Source organism: Ailuropoda melanoleuca, chromosome 5 (genome assembly GCF_002007445.2).
Source record: "Ailuropoda melanoleuca isolate Jingjing chromosome 5, ASM200744v2, whole genome shotgun sequence".
Classification (NCBI taxonomy): domain Eukaryota; kingdom Metazoa; phylum Chordata; class Mammalia; order Carnivora; family Ursidae; genus Ailuropoda; species Ailuropoda melanoleuca.
The window spans coordinates 92,452,603-92,475,563 of NC_048222.1; the positions used below are offsets into that span (position 1 = coordinate 92,452,603).

Consider the following 22,961-nt stretch of genomic DNA (forward strand, 5'->3'; position numbering starts at 1 on the left):
ATTATGTACTTTTAAGTTGGGAGGGATAGAGACAAAGAAAGTTTCCAAAATGATTGTCATATGTTAAAGAAGACTTACAGGATCCTGGAGGCCTAGCTATTGTCAACCTAAGGTTGATTTTTCCTCTAGCAAGGCATTGACATGAAGATGTTTGCGAGTTTCTAGAGGAATGTCATGCTCTGCCTGTCTCAAGTATTTGTCAGTGGGCTGCAAGTTATAAGGAGATTTCATTTTTAAAAAAAGATTTTATTTATTTATTTGAGAGAGAGAGAGAGAAAGAGCACGAGCAGGGGGGAGGGACAAAGGGAGAGGGAGAAGCAGGCTCCCTGCTCGGCAGGAAGCCCCACTCAGGACTTGATTTCAGGACCCTGGGACCATCACCTGAGGGGAAGGTAGATCCTTAACCGACTGAGCCACCCAGGCGCCCTAAGGAGGTTTAATTCTCTCTACATTTCCTTTTGCCTTTGTTCTCCACGTATGTAACACCTGTATGACGTGCTTTTCACTGACAACTCGATCATTCATGTATTCATCCATCAAACCTGCAGGGTGCTCAGTGTCCGTGGACTCTGACTAGCAGGCTGGAACACGAGGATAATAGCACTCTCCCCACCAGCAGGCAGCTCCAGGGCAGCGGCAGAGAGATGAGGCACAGAATGAAGGTTTGGACCTTTGCATGAAGACAGCGTCTACTCTGAGGAGGACACAGAGGTTTTGTTTAATCAAGAGCACAAATGCCTGCACTCCAGAACTATCTTCCATAAAAGTGTTTCAAGGTAAAATGATAACACTGTATTTTATAGAAAAACCTCCCCTGATAGAAATGTTACGCAGGGACTTCCTCCCGTAATGGCTTTTTGATGAACCTTCCCAAATAGCCTACACATATTATAAGAGCAAACATTTATATATTACATGTATAGAACATTCTGCTTGTATATCTTCAAATGAGAGCAATCTATGTATTCTATGACTGCCTATTTTTCACTCATTTTCGTTCTATATCAGCACATATATGTCGCCGTTTTAAAATGTGTTGCCAACATTAAGGAAAAGACTGTATGGGAAATAGTTTAAATAGATATTTTCTGAAGAACTTATGGGCTATCCACCCCTCTAGATTAATGCTTCCCACAGTGATTTGTCCCTCTAGTTTACTTCCTTGAACATCATTAAACAAAAGAATAAATAAAATCATGTTGTGCTATGACAGTAATGTCCTTGTGCATTTTATCAGGGATTTCATGGGATCTGCGATCCAAATAGGAGAGAAATGACACCTTTACTATACTGAGTCTTCCAAACCATGAATGTGTATACTTTTACATTTATAAAGGTCTTCTTTAATCTATTTCACCAAATGTCTTGTGATTTTGTTTGCAAAACTTTTGCATTTCATGGTTTTATGATTTTTCTCAAAAAATCTTTGCATTGAGTAGTTAGATTCATTCCTAGCTATTTTACATTTTGATGCAATTGTAAAAGATTTACTTTAAACATTGTATTTTTCTGTTTGTTGCTCACATATGGATATACTTAAAACATATATAATACATTGATTTTTTAATAAAATAATTTTGTTTAAATCCCCTTTAGTCTTTATAATTTCTCTCTAGATTCTTCAAGTTTCCTAAAAGACAGTCATACTGTTTGCAAATAATGACGATTTCATTTCTTCCTTCAGTGCTTAATGACTTTCAGCACTTTATTGCTAAAGTATCACCTAGCCCATCACCATCCTAACCCACTGAGCAATCATAATAATTATGATTATTTTAAATAATTTTATAATAATTTATAATAATAATTTATAATAATAATTTTAATAATAATAAAAATAATAATTATTATTTTTAAAGTAGACTGAAAGGTATACTAAATTCACCTGCATAAGGGAGTGAGAATGAAGAATGGTTTGGGGGTACTTCAAGATTATCTGGAATACTTAATTTTTTCTTAATATAAAGGTAGTGAATCAAATATGACAACATTTTAATAGGTATTATTTGTACATGGATTAGTTACACATGAATTTGGTAATTCAAAGCCTTTATGAAGGGAAAATCAAGAATACTGACCCTGTCTTTATATAATATCTTGACATTTTTGTTCATCTGCATTTTTTGTATTACTTTTGATTTTTAAAAATATTGCCTTAAAATAGTATCTATCTTCATTACTGAGCTTTTTAATGCCCCTTTAAATTTCTACCTAATTTGCAACTAAGGTGATAGTGTCCTGTCCCTCCCCCTGGTCCCAGCCCTGCCACTCAGCACAGAGATCAGAGCTGGAACTTGGCTTGAGAGCAGTGATTCTGGGCACATCAGAATCCTTTTTAACCACGTGCCCACCTCCCGCAGTCCCTCCCACTACCCCGAGGGAAGCCTACTTCCGCCCTCTCTTCCACAAGGTCTGCCTCTCCTCTACCCTGTCAACACACTCGATCCAAGGGGCGCAGGAACACACTTGCATTTGAGTGGGTTGGTTTATCCCCCTTGGTGAGGAAGAACACACAGCATGAGGAACCTCCAGAGAGATTCAGTGAGGTGGTGGTGGAAAGGGCTTGTTTTAGGATGTGGGCTGTGTTAGGTGATTTGGAAGATCGAAGGGACTAGGACAGTGCTCTGATAGGATGCTGTGAGGAAGAGGATTCTATGACTGTAGCGTTAAATCATGTGGGGGCTGAAGCTGTAATGGGCAAAGTATCAGCAGTCACATTCGCCAGGAGATGTGGGTGTTTGGTCATTTTTGGTCATGTGTGTTCATGATGTGCGTGTTTTGTCTAGATTCAGATCCAGTAAGAGTAGTCGTGTTTTTGTCTTGAGCCATCAGAGTCACAGAGTGGCCCTGTCTGATGTTGCTAATCTGCGAAGCTATTTCTGTTTAACAGGAAGCAGCCAGACCTCGCTAAGAGTGCCAGACCAGCTCCCATAATGGGGGTGGGGGTGGGGGGGTTGGGGGGGCATTTCCCTGCCCGGTCACCACACTCCTGAAACTCACACAGCAGGGAAGGAGAAGTATATATCCTCTGCTGAGTACCAGCCTGTGGGGACAGAAAACTTGGAGAGCCACTGAGAGAGCGTGAAAAAAGTGTTGAGGGGGAGCCCCAGGGTCCACAGGCACAGAAGACAGGAAAAGGACAGCAAATGTGAAGAGCCATCGAGAGAGCATTGAGACAGGGGGACAAAGTTCAGTTCTCGAGTCCGCAGGTAATAAAGCAGGCAATGGATTTGGAAAGAGAACCATCATGAAGAACCATTCAAGTAGAACGGCAGGATTGAAACTTGATGATGTTAAACATTATTATTATTATTATTTTTTATGTAGGCTCCACACCCAACATGGGGCTTCAATTCATGACCCTGAGATTAAGAGTTACGTACTCTACCGACTGAGCCCGTCAGCGGCTCCTGAATGCTTGATGATGGAGATGGAGGGATTGATTGTAGGGAGTTAGATTGATAGCTGGAACTCTCAGAGTCTTTATTCCAGAAACTGCATCAAAGTTGAACAACTGACTCTTTATGTGAATTCTCTGAGGATGGGTGGCCACCCTCTCCCGGTCTGGAATTCTGGACTGTGCCCTCCAAATGTCCCAGGGAATGAACTGCCAGCAGGGATTTAGAGACCAATTAAGTGAGGGATCTTATCTTGAAAAATGAACTAGAAATGTATTTCTCATTGTGTGAACACTGGGAGGGAACGACTCACCTGCTGTGTTCAACATGTAACACTGATTTGTTGCTTTGGTAAAAACCAAGAAACTGGAAGAAATGAAAAATGAAGCACTTAGAGAATTCAAAAGGTTATAGGTGACGCCCTGTTACTGCACACCAATGGTTCTGAAAGTACGGTCTCCAGACCAACGTCATTACCATCACTTGGGCGCTTATTAAAAATGCAGCTTCTTAGAAAAAAAGAAAAGAAAGAAAAGAAAGAGAAGGAAAGAAAGAAATGCAGCTTCTTACTCCTTCTCCCCTTGAAACTACAAAATCAGAAACCCTGGGGGTGGGCCCCACTCCCATTAATTCTGATGCATGCTGAATTTTAAACGTGCTCTACTTTCTACTCGATCTCCCTCACCTGTGAGGCCACAGTTAGCACTGTGATGATGCTTAACTCTGCAGCCCTAGTTCAGATGGTTCTCTTAAGCCCTAAGCCAGGATGTTCAATTGCCTTTTGGTATTTCTAGATGCCTCTTCCCAAATCACCAGTACTTAGCTCTGGCTTTCACTGAATTCAATTTCTCCCAAGTTTGTTAAATGTACACTGTTCCCTATTTTAGTGAGTGGTTCCTCCATCCACAGTGGTCCAAACTACTTTTCCTCAATTCTATTTCCATCTCCAGATCCCGGCAGCTCTGTTTTCCTAACTGGCCCATTCGTTGTTCCCCGGTCCCTCTCCCACCATCATTCTGTTCTCTGGAATGCACTTTTCAAAGAAAAAAAAAAGATTGATCTCATTATCCCTCTGCTTAAAAAACTTGTCTGTTTTCACTGCTCTTAGAAGTATCCTACCCTAAGCCTGGGGGCTGGTGAGGAGACATTGCTGGTAATGTCTTTTTTAAATCTAGTTGGTGATTTCAGAGCTGTGTTCTCTTTGTGATAATAGATCAAGCCGTACACAAATTTTGCATCTTTCTGTATATATGTTAGACTCCAGGAAACAAGTTTATTTTAAAAGACATACACCAATGTCAGACCCCAGTCACCCTTACGTATTGTCTTCTTAGCTGCTATTTTTTTATAAGCTGCTAGATCAGGAGAAAGCCCTTTCTCTCCCGAGCAGTTGAAAATCACTATAGTCACCAGTAAGGCACACTGGAGTTGAGATCCCTGGCCGCGTCACAGCTGCGGGAACGTGGGTCTGGCACCCACTACGGGCATGGCTGATAAGCGGTGGGGCCAGTTCCAGAATCCACCATCGGGGTAACCACACGGTCCAGATCTGAGATGCACGGCATGGACTGACTTTTAATGGCTTCCGGTGCCATTAATACTTCCGATCATCACAGCAAACATTTGCATAGCACCTTCTCTGTTCTAGTGCTTGCTTCACACTTCTCTCATCTCCTCAGTGAGGGGGCTCATCTCATTGCATGGTGGAGGAAACTGAGGCACACGGCAGATAGCTATGCTGCCATGCTGCCATGCTTACAGCCAATAGCTGGCAGAGCCAGGATTCAAACTCAGAGTCTTGGTCCGGAGTCCACCGTCACCATGACCCCACTCTGTGGTCCTCTGGAGTAGAGCAAAGGCCAAGGGAGGTTTTGCAGCATAGAGATTTGGCAGGCAGGAAAGCTTGGTGAGGTCCTACCCTGTGGCACGTCAGTGGTCATGCAGCCAGCTGGTGAGTGACCAGGAATCTGAACTCAGCTTTGCCTTGCTATGCACTGAAGCCAGTCTTTTTACCATGACTTCCAGTTGCTGATGCAATGAGGGGCTTTATTACCATCACCAAAATCTTGTTGCAAATACAGATTCCCTGGCACATCTATGGAGACAAAATAGTAGTTTAAAAAAAACGAAAAACAAAAAACAACTTTGATTAATGTAGGCCACACAGACATAAAAACACAAACATGCATTATTTTGCCTGGCTTGATGAATGATTACAAAGAGAACAAAGCCTTGTAACAACCGCCCAGGTCCAAAAATGGAAACAGTATCTGCTCCCTTTTGCCCCCTCCTGGCCACTCTCCATCATTACCTCCACTCTCCCAAAGTAACCCCTACCTGCCGGTAAAACCACAGACCCATCTTCCATGTTTTATCTTCATGTAAGGGGAGTCGTACATTGTCTTTTATTTTATTTTTAGGCTCTTTAGCTCAAGATTATATGTGGGAAATAAATCCATTTCTTTTTTCCTATTTTTCAAAATCTTTTTACTGGTGGAGTATATTTCTTTTTAGGAACTTAGTACAATTATATTAATCCGTTCTATTGTTGAAAAACACTGTGTTGTTTCCCCATTGTCTGTATTAGGAATAGTGCTGCTGTGAGCATTCTTGTACGTGTGTACACAGTTCTGCAAAGTCAGTTACAGGAGAGCAATTGCGGAGCCATAGGGAATGTGAGTGCTCAGCTCAAGCAGAAAGAGTCACACAGGTTCTGAAGGCTGTTGCACCCATTTCCATTCTTATTTTTCTCTCTGTCAGCTGCATTATCTGACACTTGATGTTTGTAATGTGTCAGACGTTAGAAACCATGTTAAAATGTTTTGTTAAGGGACACCTGGACGGCTCAATTGGTTAAGCATCTGACTTTGGTTCAGGTCATGATCTCAGGGTCCTGGGATCCAGCCCCGAGTCAGGCTCCTCTCTGAGTAGGGGGTCTGCTTGTCCCTCTTCCTCTGCCCTTCCCCCGTTTGTGCTCTTTCTTTCTTAAATAAATAAATAAAATCTTAAAAAAAATAAAGTAAAATGTTTTGTTAAAAATACCTATAGAGGCACCTGGGTGGGGAAGTTGGGTAAGCGTCAGACTTTTGGTTTTGGCTCAGGTTGTGATCCCCGGGTCCTGAGAGAGAGCACTCAGGCAGGCTCTGCCCTCAGTGGAGAGTCTGTTTGAGATTGTCTCTCTCCCTCTCCCTTTGCCCCTCCCCCTGCTCGCTCTCTACAATAAATAAATCAATCTTTAAGAAAATAAAGTAAAATAAAATACCTACAGGCAGGAATTTTCTGTGTTTGTCTCTGTCACTCCAGGGGACCGGGGACATCTGGATCCCTGTAGTTTCCCAAATACCCGGACTAGTGCCTGACACTTAGTTGCCATTCAATTCTCATGTGACTTACATGTAAATACACAAATAATTATGTTGTGAGTATATGGTATATATAGTACAAAAAGGTTTACATTAAAAGCCTAGTCCAACAACAGGATCAGAAATTACACCCGATAAGTATTTGCCAGTTAAATTCAGTGTTTAAAAAAAGGGTCTGGATGTCATTTGCAAATTATTCTCTAGTATTTTTAAATATCTTCAGTATAATCATGAAAAACACTGGGTTGTTTTGAGGATTAAATAAGTTTACTAACGTTGCCATTGGGGTGCCCACAACAGCTATTTTTATCCTTCTACTCTCCCGCCACCCATAGGCAGGCAGCAAATCACCATCTTTCCCGAGGCAATGGCCGGGGAACCCCGCACCTGTCTTCAGATTTGAATGTGCTAGGAAATTTTGTCAAGAGCAGGTTCACTATACGCTGCCCCGACTCTCTCTGCCCCGACTCTCTATCTTTGCAGCCACCAGTGATTAGATGCAGCTGTACCCAGGAGAGTTCTAACTGCGGGCATGGCGGCTTCCAACACGCAGGGCAGTTGGGAGAATGAATGAACGGCGTCCACTACAGCTGGCCAACAGAAAATATAGAAGGTGGAAGAAAAAAAACACACTGAGGGCATTATATATTAAACTTCATCGTAGAAGGAAGGCAAGCTTCATTAATATAGCATATGATACACTAATAGACATACTTTCTAAGTACACCTGTGCAAACTTATGCCTGCCCTTCCAAAACTTCCCTTTCTAAACCCTAAATAAAAAAAACTTGCTCACCCCTTTTGAATGGTTAGGCTTTGGAAATTATTCCCCGTGATCTCCTTATTTGCTGCAAATAAGGATTCATCTGTGTGACAACTCTAATGGTGTAGTCTCTATCGGTAACTCAGTAAGGAGTAGACTCACGTTAGTCCAGTTACACTAGCAACTTCCTCTCTTAACCCAGTAGGTTAAGGTTAGAAGTAAATTCAGAGGTCAGTGATCTACCTTCAAAAGCCCATGTACTTTGGTAAACAAAAGTTACCGGTGGTGTTTCTTCCTGGAATGGTGGCACAGAGAATGAGCTTCCAGGAAGCAAGTGAGTGAAGCAGGGTATAGTTAGCATAACTAGAATAGAATTTGGGTCTTTGGAGTACCTGGGTGGCACGGTCGGTTAAGCATCCAACTCTTGGTTTTGGCTCAGGTCATGATCTCAGGGTTATGAGATCGAGTCCCAGGTCGGGCCTGGTGCTCCTCATGGGGCCTGCTTGAGATTCTCTCTCTCCTTCCGCCTCCAGCCCCACACATGCACTCTCTCTAATATTAAATAAATCTTAAAAGAAAAAAAAACGAATTTGGGGTTTTGACCTGAGACCAACGGGAACTGGCAGATTTTAAGCGTTAAGACACATGGTATTGAAAGATCTCTGTATTTGAGAGATCAGGTTATGGAGCTGGGTGGGTGAGGTGGGGGGAAACGCAGCTGTCAGATGGGATGGTGAAGAGGCTCGTGTTAGAAATCGTGGCGTCCTGAAGCAGGGTGTTGGAGTGAGTTTGGAAGTGGACGTACAGGGATGGGGAAATGATGGGATCTGGGGGGAAGGGAAGGAGCCCCTGTTGCCCTGTCACTGAAATAAGGAGCACGGGGTGAGAGCAGGACTGAACAGCGAGGGAGCTTCAGTTTTCGAACCTAACGAGTGTCTGGTGCCATTAAGAAAGGGAAATGTCTAGTTTACAACTGGATTTACTGATCTGACATTTAGGGAAAAGTTTAAAGTAAAAGCACCGACTTGAGACTCTTTAAAAGAGATAAAGTGGTTGAAGTCTTGAGTGGCTGACATTTGACAGAGAATAAGGCCTCTGAGTTCTTTGATGTGCATTTATGTCCTTGCTCTTAACTCTGAAAAATAACTCCACTCTAGAATACTCAATTTTCAGAGAGTTTTCTCTCTCGGTGTGCAACCAGGGTCCTGGGGGTGGAGGTGGGGTGGGGGTAGGGTAGGATGAGNCCTTTATCATTGTATGGGGCTTCTTCAGATGGAATCATTCAATAGGGTGGGGAAAGAATTGTTTGCTTTGAATTTATAGTGGGAGGCAAAACTTATCCTCCACCCAACTTTGTTTTAAGCTGGGAGTTTCAAACAAAGAGAGGGGGGCGCCTCGGTGGCTGGGTCAGTTAAGAATCAGACTGCGGGCTCAGGTCCTGGGATTGAGCCTGGAGTCGGGCTCCCTGCTCAGCGGGGAGTCTACTTCTCCATCTGCCCCTCCCTATCCCTCCCCCTGCTCTTGCTCTCCCTCAAATAAATAAATAAAATCTTAAAGTTTTTATTTATTTATTCATTTGAGAGAGAGGGAGAACACGATCGGGGGTGGGGTGGGGGGAGACAGAGGGAGAGGGAGAAGCAGACTTTCCCGCTGAGCAGGGAGCCAGATGACCTGGGGCCGGAGATCCCAGGACCCAGAGATCATGACCCAAGCTACAGGCAGACGCTTAACTGTCTGAGCCACCCAGGCGCCTCAATAAATAAAATGTTCTTAAAAAAATAAACAAAAAGATTAGGGAGAGAAAAACAGTTTATGAAGGCAGGCTGCGTCCTGCTAGCTGGAAAACCCTAAAGGAAAAGTAAGCAGGGTGGCTTAAGTTCCAGCTGATGCAGTATCTTCAACAAAGAAGAATACATGTGTAGAGAAACAAGAGGACAAAAGAAAGTAGTTTTAGGTTTCCTAGGGTTGCAAAATGTGGGAAGTCAAACATATGGAAGGGAATTAGTGGAGTAGAGCTCCTTTGCAGATTCCTCTAGTATCCTCTCGGAGCTGAGAAGCATCCGTCCCCAAAGAATTTGCATACCATCTTTAGGCAGAGAAAAGGAGCCTCTCTGGGTTTGTGGCTTCTTAATTGCCCTCGGCTCAAAATAACTTTTACGTCAAAGAGATATATTTTGGGGTGACAGATTCTAGCTTCCTTCAAATGCAATTTCTAGATGAAAGATTCTTGCACTTCAGGATGCACCCAAATCACCTGATAGGCTTTTAATAACACAGGCTGATTTCTGTAGAGGCCACTTTCAGGCCAACTGGCTTGGGTGATGGACTGCAGAAAGAGCCCACAGCAACCCACAGGCCATCAGGTGCCACCTCAAAATAGCCATAGGCCCTAAGTGACCAATGGGCTACTTACAACTGGGGAGTTACAAAAAAAAAAAAGGAAGATTCCATTTCTTCCCTTACCTGTTCATCTTCCCCCTTTAAAAACAGCCCCACCCACTGCCTCTTAACAGACAGCCTCTCCTCTGCTGTCCTGTATTCAATCAACTTCTCCTTTGTTCTGCCTCAGGTGGATTCTTTCACCTCCCACCACCAGCATCCACCTGATCATGGCCCCACATCTGGGGGCCCCCATCTGACTGGGAGAGACACCCCATTTATTTATTTTTAAAGATTTATTTATTTATTTATTTGACAGTGAGAGAGACAGCCAGTCAGAGAGGGAGCAGAGACAGCCAGGGCGAGTGGGAGAGGAAGAAGCAAGCTCCCAGCAGAGCACGGAGCCTGATGCGGGGCTTGATCCCAGGAAGGCAGATGCTTAACAACTAAGCCACCTAGGCGCCCCAAAAGACACCCCATTTAGACATCACAATTCCTGTGCTCCACCACCCATACCCTCTGATTTTCTGATTCATTAGGCTTGAGGTGGGGCTCAAGAATTTATATTTTTAGTAAATTCCTTTGTGGTACTGATGCTGTTGTTCCAGAGAGCACACATTGAGAATCAGTGCTGCGGACCACTGCTTGAAGATCCACACTGTATTTTCTTCACACCTTCCTCCCCCACTCCACTAGGATTTTTTTTAGAGGGAAGAGGGGCAAGGGGAGAGGGGGAGAGAGAGTCCCAAGCAGATTCCCTGCTGAGTGCGGAGCCCATGGGGCCCTATCCCACAATCCCGAGATTACCACCTGATCCAAAATCAAGAACTGGGCACTCAACCAACTGAGCCACCCAGGCACCCTGAGTGAGAGAGAGAATCTTAAGCAGGCTCTACGCCCGGCACTAAGCCTGACTCAGCGCTTGATCTCATGACCCTGAGATCACGACCTGAGCTGAAATCAAGTCAGATACTTAACTGACTGAGCCACCCAGGCATCCCCAGATTGTTCTTAATACTTTCATCAAAGATCCAGGTGTCCAAGCCAACAGAAGAGTCTTAATTCCTGTTTTACTGCTTCTTCTTGGTCTGCTTAATGTTAGGAGATAATTCTCTGGGCATCTCTTGGGTTTCTGCACATCTTGTGAGCAGAGGCACTGACTGCTTTTTGGTTCTGGACTATCTTTTCAAGGGTGTGTGCAGGAGGAAGTGCTTAGGAAGATAGATATAGAATCGCCCTTCAGAGAGGGAGGTATGATTGCTGTACAGTATAATAAAGATGATGCTTTCCTGTGGGGCAAAGTTTGGGCATGTTTGTTTGCAGCCTATTAGAGAAGACTGGGAGGTTTCTTGAGGTTGAACTTGAGGTTCCTTGACTAACATGCAAATTCACTGTGTGGACATCATTCATCTAGGTCTGCCCCATGGGATGGGGGAATAAGGGGCTAAGGAGCACTGATGCTAGTGTAAAGCTTAGCATGAGTAAGAATGTTCTTTGTGTCTGATCCAAGGTGATGGTGTCTTCTGTGGGCATCCATGAAAGAGGGGCAAGCTAACTTGTTAGCTCAAAAATAAGGTGAAATCTCAGATCCTTCAGAGTTCTTTCTTTCTTTCTTTCTTTCTTTCTTTCTTTCTTTCTTTCTTTCTTTCTTTCCTCATAGATCTTAAAATGTACACCCTCAAAGGTTTTACATCAAACATTTTTTTTTTTAAGATTTTATTTATTTATTCGACAGAGATAGAGACAGCCAGCGAGAGAGGGAACACAAGCAGGGGGAGTGGGAGAGGAAGAAGCAGGCTCATAGTGGAGGAGCCTGATGTGGGGCTCGATCCCATAACGCCGGGATCACGCCCTGAGCCGAAGGCAGACGCTTAACCGCTGTGCCACCCAGGCGCCCCACATCAAACATTTTTTTTTAAGATTTTATTTATTTAGTCGACAGAGATAGAGACAGCCAGCGAGAGAGGGAACACAAGCAGGGGGAGTGGGAGAGGAAGAAGCAGGCTCCCAGCAGAGGAGCCTGATGTGGGGCTCGATCCCAGAACGCTGGGATCATGCCCTGAGCTGAAGGCAGACGCTTAACCACTGTGCCACCCAGGCGCCCCTACACCAAACTTTTAAAAAGGTTTACTCCCAGGGCTCCTGGCTGGCTTAGTCAGTAGAGCGTGCAACTCTTGATATTGGGATCATGAGTTCGAGCCTCACACTGGGCAGTTTACTCCTCTAGCTCTTGATTTTTAAATGTCCTTCACCAATCAAAGGAGGCATGGTGTCATGGAGAAACAGCTAATTCTAGATGGGTATCAGGCGAGGGTAAATGAGACTGAAATCTCTTGTGGCAGAGCAAGATCGTGCTCAAAGACTAGTGAGGACTCGTTATAAGGACACAGAAGTCAGTGTAAAGGGGCTCCACTGGCCAAATGTGAAAGACTTTGAGTTTCAGGAAGAAAAGTAATGTATTATAACACATTAGATAGAAAAAGAATTCATGAGTCCAAAGGGTGACTTTAAAGAGGTAGGGGGACGGAGGTAAAAGTCTTCTTTAGAGAAGAATGCCAGCAAGTAAATGTAGAGGCACAGAAATTAGAGGACAACCATTTTGCTGTGCACAGTGTGATCACTGATCCAAGCAAGAATCATCACTGGTTAAAGCCTTTGAGGAAACTTTGTTAGGGAACAGGGTATCCACTCCACAAACTACCTTTAATTACAAAGGGAAAGGGACCTTCATCATGGAGACATTTGCAGACACCACCTGAACCAAGTGATCAAACTGACCTTATGTGTCCACTAGTGAGATGCAGTGGCAAGAATACCACACCAGCTATGTTATATTCTGCCAAAAAGTTTCAACCCTGAATCTAATCATGAGGCAACAACTAGGGTAATCTAAAATGTGGAACACTCAACAGGACAGTTGGCCTGAGTCTTCATAAAAGTCATGAGAAAAGGAGGTGCCTGGATGGCTCAGTCTGTTAAGTGTCTGACTCTTGATTTCAGCTCAGGTCATGATCTCAGGGTCATGAGCTCAAGCCCCGTGTCCAGCTCAGCGCTGGGCATGGAGTCTGCTTAAGATTCTCACCCTCTCCCTCAGCCCCTTTGCTTTAGCAAAACAAATTAACAGATGCAATAGTTATATAGAGAGAAATAAAGCAATGCGGCAAACATGTTCATTGGACAATCTGGGATAGGTATATTGGTGTTAATTGCACTATTTTAATTTTTCTGTAGGTTTGAAATTAAAAAAAAGGAGACTGTAGAAAAATAAGAGTGTCTGCACTTAGAGAGACGGATTGGTGGAATTAAGTGAAATAGTGAGTTGGAACAGGCTCAGAGACAGCCACTTAAAAAACAGTGATACCCTTTCGTATTGTATATAAATTACCTTCTACAAAAAACTAATGAAGAAATCTTTTTAAATTACATAGAACAATCTCCTTCCTATATTCACTCTCACTCTTCTCAAAATCAGAATATCAGAAAAGTGTTTACATCATGTCATGTCTGTGGATTGAGTAAAAATGTGCCTAAGTTCTAGGCACTTCCATCAGTCTATAAAGGATAACATACTTAAAAAAAAAAAAAGGAAGTATGATTTTGGGGTCCATAATTGCTAAGTTCTCTTTTTGCTTTTGAGTTTGTTTATAATCTACTTTCCTAACCTATTTGCTTGTTGCGGGACACTGATCTAATGCTAATATCATTTACGCTGTAACTATATTGCACTGATTACCAGAGTAATATATATGCTCTTTTGTTGTGAACATCACTGCGACTTTTGTCTTACATTTATTTGGCAAAAGAGGAAACTGAGGTTCAGAAGAATTAAGTAACTTCTCCTGAGACACCTGGTTGGTAACTAACAGAGTCAAGGTCACATAGATGCAGGCTGTCTGGGTCCGAGGAGCCAGAAGGCTGTTTGGTAGGACCAGCCAAGAGGATCCTTAGCTTCACACAGGTGAGAAATCAAAGGCAAGCAGAGAGGAAGTGAGAGCAGAGTTTATTAAAGACACAGAGGGGGGCTCAGCTGGTTGAATGTCTGCCTTCGGCTCAGGTCACGATCCCCGGGTCTTGGGATCAAGTCCTGCATTGGGCTCCTTGCTCAGAGAGGAGTCTGCTTCTCCCTCTCCCTCTCCCATGCGCCCTCTCTCTCAAATATATAAATAAAATCTTAAAAAAAAAAAAAGACATAGAGTGTAGATACCGACAGAGTGTCTGAGAGACTTGGAAAGAGAGAGTCATTTTTTGCTTGGAGCCTGGGGTTTTTATTGAGGGCAGTGGTCTGGTGCACGCGTCTTCTCAGTAACCCAGGAACCAAAACAGTTGTTTAGGTGCCCTCCATAAATCACTTATGCCCTGGAGCCTGCGGTCTAGATGAGTCAGGGGTCTGAGAAAACATTCAAGACCGCCCAGCTGGGCCACTCCTTAGATGTTATCTCTTGTGCTAGAAGATGCCACGGAATCATTAACTCCTTCACCTTTACAAGAAGAACATACGCTATCTGTTCTCTAAGGTGCGTGTAAGGCCTGGGGTGTGGGTCCTAGCAAAAACTGAAGCAGGAGAAGGAGCAAAAAAGGCAATTTTTCATGGGGTCCCTGTAGTTTCCCTGTCCCAACACCAAGGCTCAAACTCACTCTGTTTCTCCTGTCTGTGGCTTATTTCTAATCTTTCCTTCCATTTGGTAAATACTGCTTGCATGGAAATCTTATCAATCATGATTTTCCTCTTCTTTGACTTTCTTTGGGGAGAGTATTCTCAAATCAGGAATTGCCAGCTCAAGGGGTAAAAAAAAGTTACAGATTTGTAAGCATTTTGAAAGACAGAGACTGTGGTGGCAGCACAGAGAAGTGAGTTGCATCCCTGTGGCCCCAAGTGGCCATATTGAGTCTCCCTTTCCGCTTTTGTTTATGAGACACAGTTCTTTCTACAGTACAGAATTCTTGTGAAGCTTCCATGGTATGTCTGAGTAAAGCATAGAGCACAGGGTCCCTAATAGAGTAAAGTATCCAGTACATGGTGGTTTTTACTTGAAAACGAAAAGGTAGAAAAAGAGTGGAAGAAATACTGATCTAGCAGGAAGGATATCCTTTCTCCAAAAAAACTTTCTTTTTCTACCATGAATACATTTTTCATTTAGGCTTTTGCTCAAAGTTGACTCAAAAGAGTGAAATATCAGTACTGATATGGGAAAGTTTCTTCTTCTTCTTTTTTTTTTTTTTTTTTTAGATTTATTTATGTATTTATTTGAGAGAGAAAGAGAGAGCACACATGTGAGGAAGCGGGGGTTGGTGGGTGGGCAGAGGGAGAGGGACTAGTGGTCTCCCCCATCTGAGCAGGGAGCCTGACTTGGGGATCGATTCCAGGACCCTGACATCATGACCTGAGGTGAAATCAAGAGTCGTAGGAGGCTTAACCAAGTGAGCCACCCAGGTGCCCCAGTATGGGAACATTTCTAAGACCATATGTTAAGTGAACAAAAGAGGAGAGGGGAAGTTACAGAGCACTCGTGCTCTCCTTGGTGGTTTAAAAGAAGGAATGCACATATACCTAAATGTGCACAGGCCACTTCCAGGAAAGACCAAGGGCTGGAAGCTTCACAGCTCTATGATCTTGGGCACCTGCTGCAGTGGCCACCAGACGCCTGAATATCCCCACATTGTTTTTGATGTATGTGATGTTTTAGAACCATATGTCGGTGTGATTGTTCAAGCTTTCCAGCAGATGGTGGTAGATCCATTCAGTGCACAGTTCTGAAGGGCCGGATTCAGGTTCCAGATGAAAAGAAAAGCCTTATCCTGGCTCCTGAATGGATGGTCAGTCACACAGAAACAGGGCAAAATCTGCATTGCTTTTCTTCTCCCGGGATGGTCAGGTGTCTGGTTTCCACACTGGCTATCATCTCCGTGTTCTAGAATTCTAATGATTAAGCAAAGCAGCACTTAATAGAGGGCCAAATGAATGGGCTGATAAAGAGATGACTTGGGTCTATTAAGAAGATGGAAGCAAAGCACGGGGCTGAAGGTCAACTACTCCGTGGTTACCAGTCAGGTGTCAACTAAAAGTAGTTTTTGTTTGGGATTACCCCATCTCAACACATCTGAATGTTTTTGAAAACCACACACCCTGCTTCCCCCAGTACAAAATTGGTATACATTCCCCAAACAAATCGGGTTCTACCCCTCCTTTTCCATTCCTGCCAGGGCTTCCCTCCTTCCTCTGACCCCCTACCAATGCCCCAGGAAAGGACACTCCCTACAGCATTTTGAAGGGGAATTGGATGGACTCCAACCTTTACAGTGACTGGGAGGTTCGTTCTTCTCACGAGCAAGAGAAAACAGGTCAGGGCTGCAGGGAAGTGAGGGGTCCTCAATCCTGGGCGGGTTGTCGCGTGGCAGCACCCGGGCTGGTCACAAAGATGTAAGAGTCGCTCTTCATGAGCAGAGCCGAAACTGGAGAACCTGCCAGGTGAGCGCGGTGGCCACAGGGGAGCAGGGCCTCGGGAAGGTTTCCAGCCCTGCACAGATGCCAGCGGGGAGGACTGTGCCAGCTGCAGGGCTGGAAGTGGGGTGTCCTGGCAAGGGCACTTCACCACAGTCTCAGGGTGCAGGGGGGTGTACCTCAGTCACCTGAGGAACAGGGAGTGCAGGTCCCCGGGACCCCACCCTACGCGGGTTCTGGGATTCCTCCTCCATGGACCAGAAACGCTGTGCTGGGACCTCATAGGCCAGACCCGACTCAGCCTCACCCTGGGTGGGAGCTGGGGTCACGGGGATCCAGACGTCATCCGAAGACTCAGATAGAAATGCCTCATTCCGCTGCATTCTTTCTAGGAAGGAAGGAACTCAGGGCTCTGACAGCCTCTGATGATTGAAGCGACCTAATCAGGGGGACCTGGGAGGCTTTATGTGCAGATTGAGGGTTTGGGGAGATATGGACTAGACTGACCTTTAAAAAACCACTTGGCTTGCAGGGTAGATACTTTGGTCTGATCCAGAGGGGATGCAGTTCTGGAAAAGCAGGGAGGGGTTATTCCATCTGAGGGTGTGGCCATGACCCCACATCTTTGTGTCCCCTGCTGGACTGGGCTAGGAGTGAGGGGGATGTGAGGAAGAGGGGTTAGTGTGAGCTGCTCCTGAATGGTGACTCCCCCACTTTGGGCTCTTTTCCTTGTTGCTAAATACTGTACCTGAAGATAGCTATAGAGAAAAATGTATTAGTATGTAAATATCCTTTTTATTATTTTACAGTATTTCAATCTTGTTGTGAGACCATGGGAAAATTATAACCTCCTAGAATCTTGTTTTCTCTTCTATATAACAGAGACAATAATAGTCCTACTTCCTAAATCATTTTATCTCCTATAGTAGTGAACTATCAAATACCTAATCAGTGAATTAAGTATTCAGTGAATTAAGTATTTGATAAGAATGCATGGGAAATGTTCAGGGAATGGCAAGGAGGCCAGAATGTAGGAGCAGAGAGAACCAGAGATAGAGAATTTAGGAGGTGAAGACAAAAATGGGGAGGGAGAATACATGTTGGGTCCCACAGGTCAACTTTCCTGAGTCAAGTGGAAAACTACTGGAGGGTTTGGAGCAGAGGGATGACATGATCCATTAATAGTTTACCAGGAGCATCAGCTACTGTGTTGAAAATAGATGGAAAATAGAAAAATGGAAGGGGTGCGTGGGTGGCTCAGTCGGTTGTCTGCCTTCAGCTTAGGTCATGGTCGCAGGGTCCTGAGACCAAGCCCCAGGTCAGGCTCCCTGCTCAGAGGGGAGTCTGCTTCTCCCTCTCCTTCTACCTCTGTCCTTGCTCATGCTCTCTCTCAAGTAAATAAATAAAAAATCTTAAAAAAAAAAAAAGAAAGAAAAGAAAAGAAAAATGGAAGAAGCAGGGGAATCGTAAGAAGTTACTTCAATAATTCGGGCAAGAAATGATGATGGTGGCTCAGAGCAGGTGGGTGGTTATGGGAGTGATGAGAAGTGGGTGACTTCTGGGTCCATTTTGGCAGGAAAGTCCACATGACTTGGTGATCCTGGGACATAAAAGAAGGATCACAGATAGCATAAATGAGTTTAGCTGAGTAGCTGCTAAAATGGAGGAAGCATTAACAGAAAGGAAGGCTGCAGCAGGAGATGGGTTGCATAGGAATACCAGGAGCTCTGTTGAACGGATTTAAGGTGGCGATGCCTATTTGATGTGTGAGTGGAGTGATGAGTGAGTTAAGGAATGGTTGGATACATGGATCTAAAGCTTGGGAAGAGATCCAAGCTAGAGGTAAAATAACAAATGACTTTTTAGGATAAGTATATCCTGTGCAATATTTCAAATGTAACAGTTTGTCCTGCATTTTTATTTGCTAAATCTGGCGACCCTAGTTGTGGTATACTTGAGAGGTAGTGATTAGTGTCTCTAGCAAAAGAAACCCGAAGAAATGGCCAGAAAGTTGGTGGTCTGAAAACCAGGACAAGAAAGAGTTTCAGGAAGACAGTCACCAGCTATGTCAAATGGTGCTGATAGATCAAGTGTGTTAAGGACAGAAAATGACTATTGATTTGAGCCAAGTAGATATCATTGGACAATTTTTCAAAAGGGGTATTCATGGAATTGGGACTATGTAAAATTGCTTTCTACTTTCTAGTGGATTCAAGAGAGAAATGGAAAATAGAGAAAACTTTCACAAGGTTTTTTTTTGTTTTGTTTTGTTTTGTTTTTTTTTAAGCAGGCTCCACGCTGGGTGTGGAGCCCAACATGGGGCTCAGACTCATGACTGTGAGATGAAGACCTGAGGTGAGGTCAAGAGTTGGACACTTAACCAACTGAGCCACTCAAGCACCACACACAAGGAGTTTTATTGTCAAAGACCAGAGGAATGAGATGGGACTGGGAGGAGTGAAATCTAGAGAGGATTTCATTTGGGGATGGGAGCAATGACCCCTCATTTGTATGCTGATAGGATGTTGTAGCAGAGACAGAAATTGATACAAGAGGAAAGGGAACAACTGAAGGTAGTGAGTGAATAGGGAGGGGATGCACAGATGAGAATGTTTTACATACTACGTATACACATTATATATAAAAATAGAAACCTACTCCCCATGCAGACAATGCCCTCATTCCTTGAGAGAAGGCCAATATGGGCTACTTTTGCTGTAGGATTTTGGCCTCTCAGGTCCTGACAGACTTGTTTGCTCTCCAGTGCATTCTGTCGGTAGTTTCGTGTATTCTATCCACATTCTCAGTGGAAGAGTTAGAACAAAAAATCTCAAACATATTCAAAAATACATGGATTAGTAAATGAACCCCCATGTACCCATCATTTAGTTTCAATAACTGCCAACTCTTGGGTGATCTTCTGTCATCTATATCCCACCCTCTTTCCTCCTTTTCCTCCAAATTATATTAAACAAATTCTAGACAGCATTCCCCATATGTCACTTCACGTGTATATATTTGAGCTTTATCTTTAAAGGACAGGGACTGTCTTTTTAAAAAAAATTATATCATCATCATCATCTTCACACACATACAAAATTAATTAATTCTTTATTTTAATCACAAATTCAGTCAGTGTTTTCATATTTGCATGGTTTTCTTGTCACATCAGGAAATTTTTAAAAATTTTTTAAGGATTATTTATTTGAGAGAGCAAACACTATACAACCACCCCACCCATCCCCAAACAACCGCCCACTTGTGCTACCATAGATTAGCTTGCATTTTCTACAATTTATATAAAATAATACAATATACACTTTTTTGGAGGGAAGAGGACGGTCCAGATGGAGGGTCTCACTCACCATAATCAGAGATCCTCTGTGTGTGACAATTAATAGGTCATTCCTTTTCATTGATGAATACTATTCCATTTTGAGGATATACCACAATTTTTGAACCATTCACCCATTTGTTGGCCATCTGAGTTGTTTTTAATTGTGGTTGTTACTTTTATTGTTGTTACTGTTTTTCTGATTGTACCATGTATTGCTTGAATCAAAAGGCAAATAATATCAATACATACTTCTATATTTCCTACTGCATTTCTTTTTTTTTTTTTTAATTAAAAAATTGTAATTACTTAGACGCATTCAGAATTTACCACCCCTACAGTGCACCAGGCAAGGTTAGTGGTTGTTGAAAATGTCATCAGGACAGGGCTATTTAAAGACACATTTGGTAGTGTGTTAACTATACAAAAAGACACAGTATAGCAAACCAATCTTAGCCTCACGTTTCAGTTTTTTTCTTTAAAAGGAGCGAGTTGTGTACAGGGGATTAAATCCTTGATAGACAATAAAAAAAACTGCGCTAGAACCAACTTACTCATCATCATCATCTTCATCTTCCTCCTCATCTTCTTTGTCTTCCTCATTTCCCTGGTCTTCCTTTGTCTTGTTTTTTTCAGCTTGGATGACTCCCTTTTTTGCTGCATCAGACTTCCCTTGAGCGGGGTGTGCAGCGATATCCTTTTCATTTTTCCTCTCAGCCAAGTGGCCTTCCTTTCATGAGGTTGCTTGTCATCCGCAGCAGTGTTTTTCCACATCTCTCCCGGTCTCTTTGCAACACTACCAATTAATAGGGCAGGATGTTCTCCTTTGAGTTTTGACCAATACTCAGAACAAAATAAGGAAAAGGTGGTAGGAGGCCTCTTGAATGCACTGGGATCCTTGAACTTCTTTTTTGTTTCTCCTGTTATAGGGAGCATATAAGTTTTCATTTCTCGTTCTTAATGGGCCTTGTCTCCTTTTGCCACATCTTCAAATTTTCCTTTCTCTTTGGCAGACATGGTCTTCCACCTCTTAGAAAACTCTGAGAGGCTGACTGAAGCATCTGGGTGCTTGTTCTCATGCTCCTCTCTGCAAGTTTGCACAAAAGAATGCATATGATGACATGTTGCCTCTCGGCTTCTTAGGACCTCCTCTGCCCATGTTTATTTTCCTCAGCAAAGCCCAGAGTTGCCCCATGCCCATCTGCCTCTCACTTGCCCTGGTGCTCTGTGGAGCTCAGTGTACTGCAACAGCCATCCTACTGCATTTCTTAACTAGAATATACCTATGGGGAAAATTCCACGTCATCAACATTTTGATTACACTTGATGAAGGAGTGTACTGGGAGGATGGCGTTTGTGCTCGGTGAACTTCAGTTTCAAATGAGTATCTTCTTGCCCATAGGAATGACTTGGTGACATGGATTATGTTCTTTCCCAGCCGGTAGAATTCCATAGCTCTGCTTCAGTTGGGCTGGGCACCAGAGGCGAGAGGAGGATGTGCCGGGTCATCTCTGCTTACTGTGTACTGTGACTTCTCATGGTAGCTTCCCCTGGGACTGAAGGGAATGAAGCAGTAGTTACACCAGGGGCTGTGGCTTGCTAGATGCTGTCTGCCAGGAAAGAGGGTGAGGAAGCCATCAGCCTCTCACTTTTCCTACTTCCAGGAAGACCAAACATTACCAAGGGAGTTTCCTCACACAGAAACCCTGACTGTAAAATGCCCTTCGCAGCCTCCCTGGCTGAGGTCCAGGTAGGGGCCAGCTGTCCCACCTGCCTGGATTACCTGAGAGACCCAGTCACCACTGACTGTGGGCACAACTTCTGTGGCTCCTGTATCTACCAGTGCTGGGAGGACCTACAGGACAACCTCCCCTGTCCCATCTGCCTCCACCACTGTCCCGACAGGAACTTGAAGAGAAACATGCAGTTAGGTCACATGACTGATCTTGTCAAGCAGCTTCCAGCCAGGAGGAGCAAGAAAAGGCTGCAGGAAGAGAAAGCCCTGTGTGAGCAGCACAGTCAGGCTCTGGCCCTGTTCTGTGAGAAGAACCTGGAGCTACTCTGTCCCCAGTGCAAGGTCTCCTCTGGCCACTGGGGCCACCCCCTGACTCCCATCGAGCAAGCTGCAGCTGGCCACAGGAAGAAGCTCAAAAGCTACATCAAGCCCTTGCAGAAGCAGGTTGAAGACACTTTGAAAAGGGGTTAAAAATGCTAGTCTCAAGTTTATTTGAATTTTGGATGAAGATAAAAATTCAAAGGGGGGAATTACACTCTGATTTTAAAATAGTTTAAGAGTTTTCTTAAAGAGAAGGAATTCTTTTCGAATTACCAATTGAAGAGAAAGCCATTCAAGAGAAACGGAATGAGAACAAAGTAAAATTCTCAGAGTATGTGACCACACTAAAAAGGCTCCTATATGAAATAGCAGAAAGGTGTGTACAGTCAGAACAGGAGTTGCTCACAGGTATCGAAAGTATCTATAATTGGAGCGCCTGGGTGGCTCAGTCGGTTAAGTCTACCTTCAGTTCAGGTCATGATCTCAGGGTCCTGGGATCGAGCCCAGCATTGGGCTCCTGCTCAGTGGAAAGTCTGCTGCTCCCTCTGCCCCTCCTCCTCCCCTCCCTTGAGCTCTCGCCCTCTCTCTCTCAAATAAATAATCTCTAAAAAAAAAAAAGAAAGAAAGAAAGAAAGAAAGAAAGAAAGAAAGAGAGTACCTATAACAGGCATGAAAACCTAAAACACCCCAGCCTTCTTTTCATATAAATTCAAGAAAAAATATATTGGTTCTCCTGAACAGTATTTTAATCTACAGAAAATAATCAATCTATTTAAGGTCAATTTGACACTAGATATTGAAACTGCTCACCCCAGTCTTATTATCTCAGAGGACAGAAAAAGGGCAATATTTGGAAAGGTGAGAACAAACTTTTCATACAATCTCAGCAACTTTAATTTTTTAGCAGTGGTCCTGAGTCTCCAGAGGGTTGTTTCTGGCAGGCATTATTGGCAGGTGGAAGTAAGAGGCAATGGTCAATGGGCCACAGCTGTTTGTAAGGAATCTTTTCCCAGAAATGCAATGACTCCCCCATCCCAAAAGATGGATGTCAGCAAATCCAGTTCTGTCTGGTCTAATAAAGTCCAGGTGGATTGACATTTTTCTGGATTACGAGTTGGGGAAGGTTTAATTTGAATAACAGGTCTCATATCTATACTTACACTGACATATTTAGAGACTTAGGGCTCCTTTCTTTTTTTTTTTTTTCTTTTTAATTTAGGGCTTATTTCT

The 22,961-nt window shown here is 43.6% G+C and overlaps 1 protein-coding gene and 1 pseudogene across 1 annotated transcript; one reads left to right on the top strand and one right to left on the bottom strand.

Moving 5' to 3' along the window:
- Nucleotides 1-20,225: 20,225 nt before the first annotated feature.
- LOC100479866 lies at nt 20,226-20,834 on the bottom strand (annotated as a pseudogene).
- Nucleotides 20,835-21,392: 558 nt separating this feature from the next.
- Nucleotides 21,393-21,881, top strand: LOC109490899 (putative tripartite motif-containing protein 61). The gene has a single exon (XM_019807974.2). It carries the CDS (start codon nt 21,393-21,395, stop codon nt 21,879-21,881), a length of 489 nt encoding a protein of 162 aa, XP_019663533.1.
- The last annotated feature ends 1,080 nt before the right edge of the window (nt 21,882-22,961 follow it).

Bases quoted from the DNA above. Each gene is read 5' to 3' on its own strand.
- LOC109490899 (XM_019807974.2), top strand. From the start codon at position 21,393: ATGCCCTTCGCAGCCTCCCTGGCTGAGGTCCAGGTAGGGGCCAGCTGT.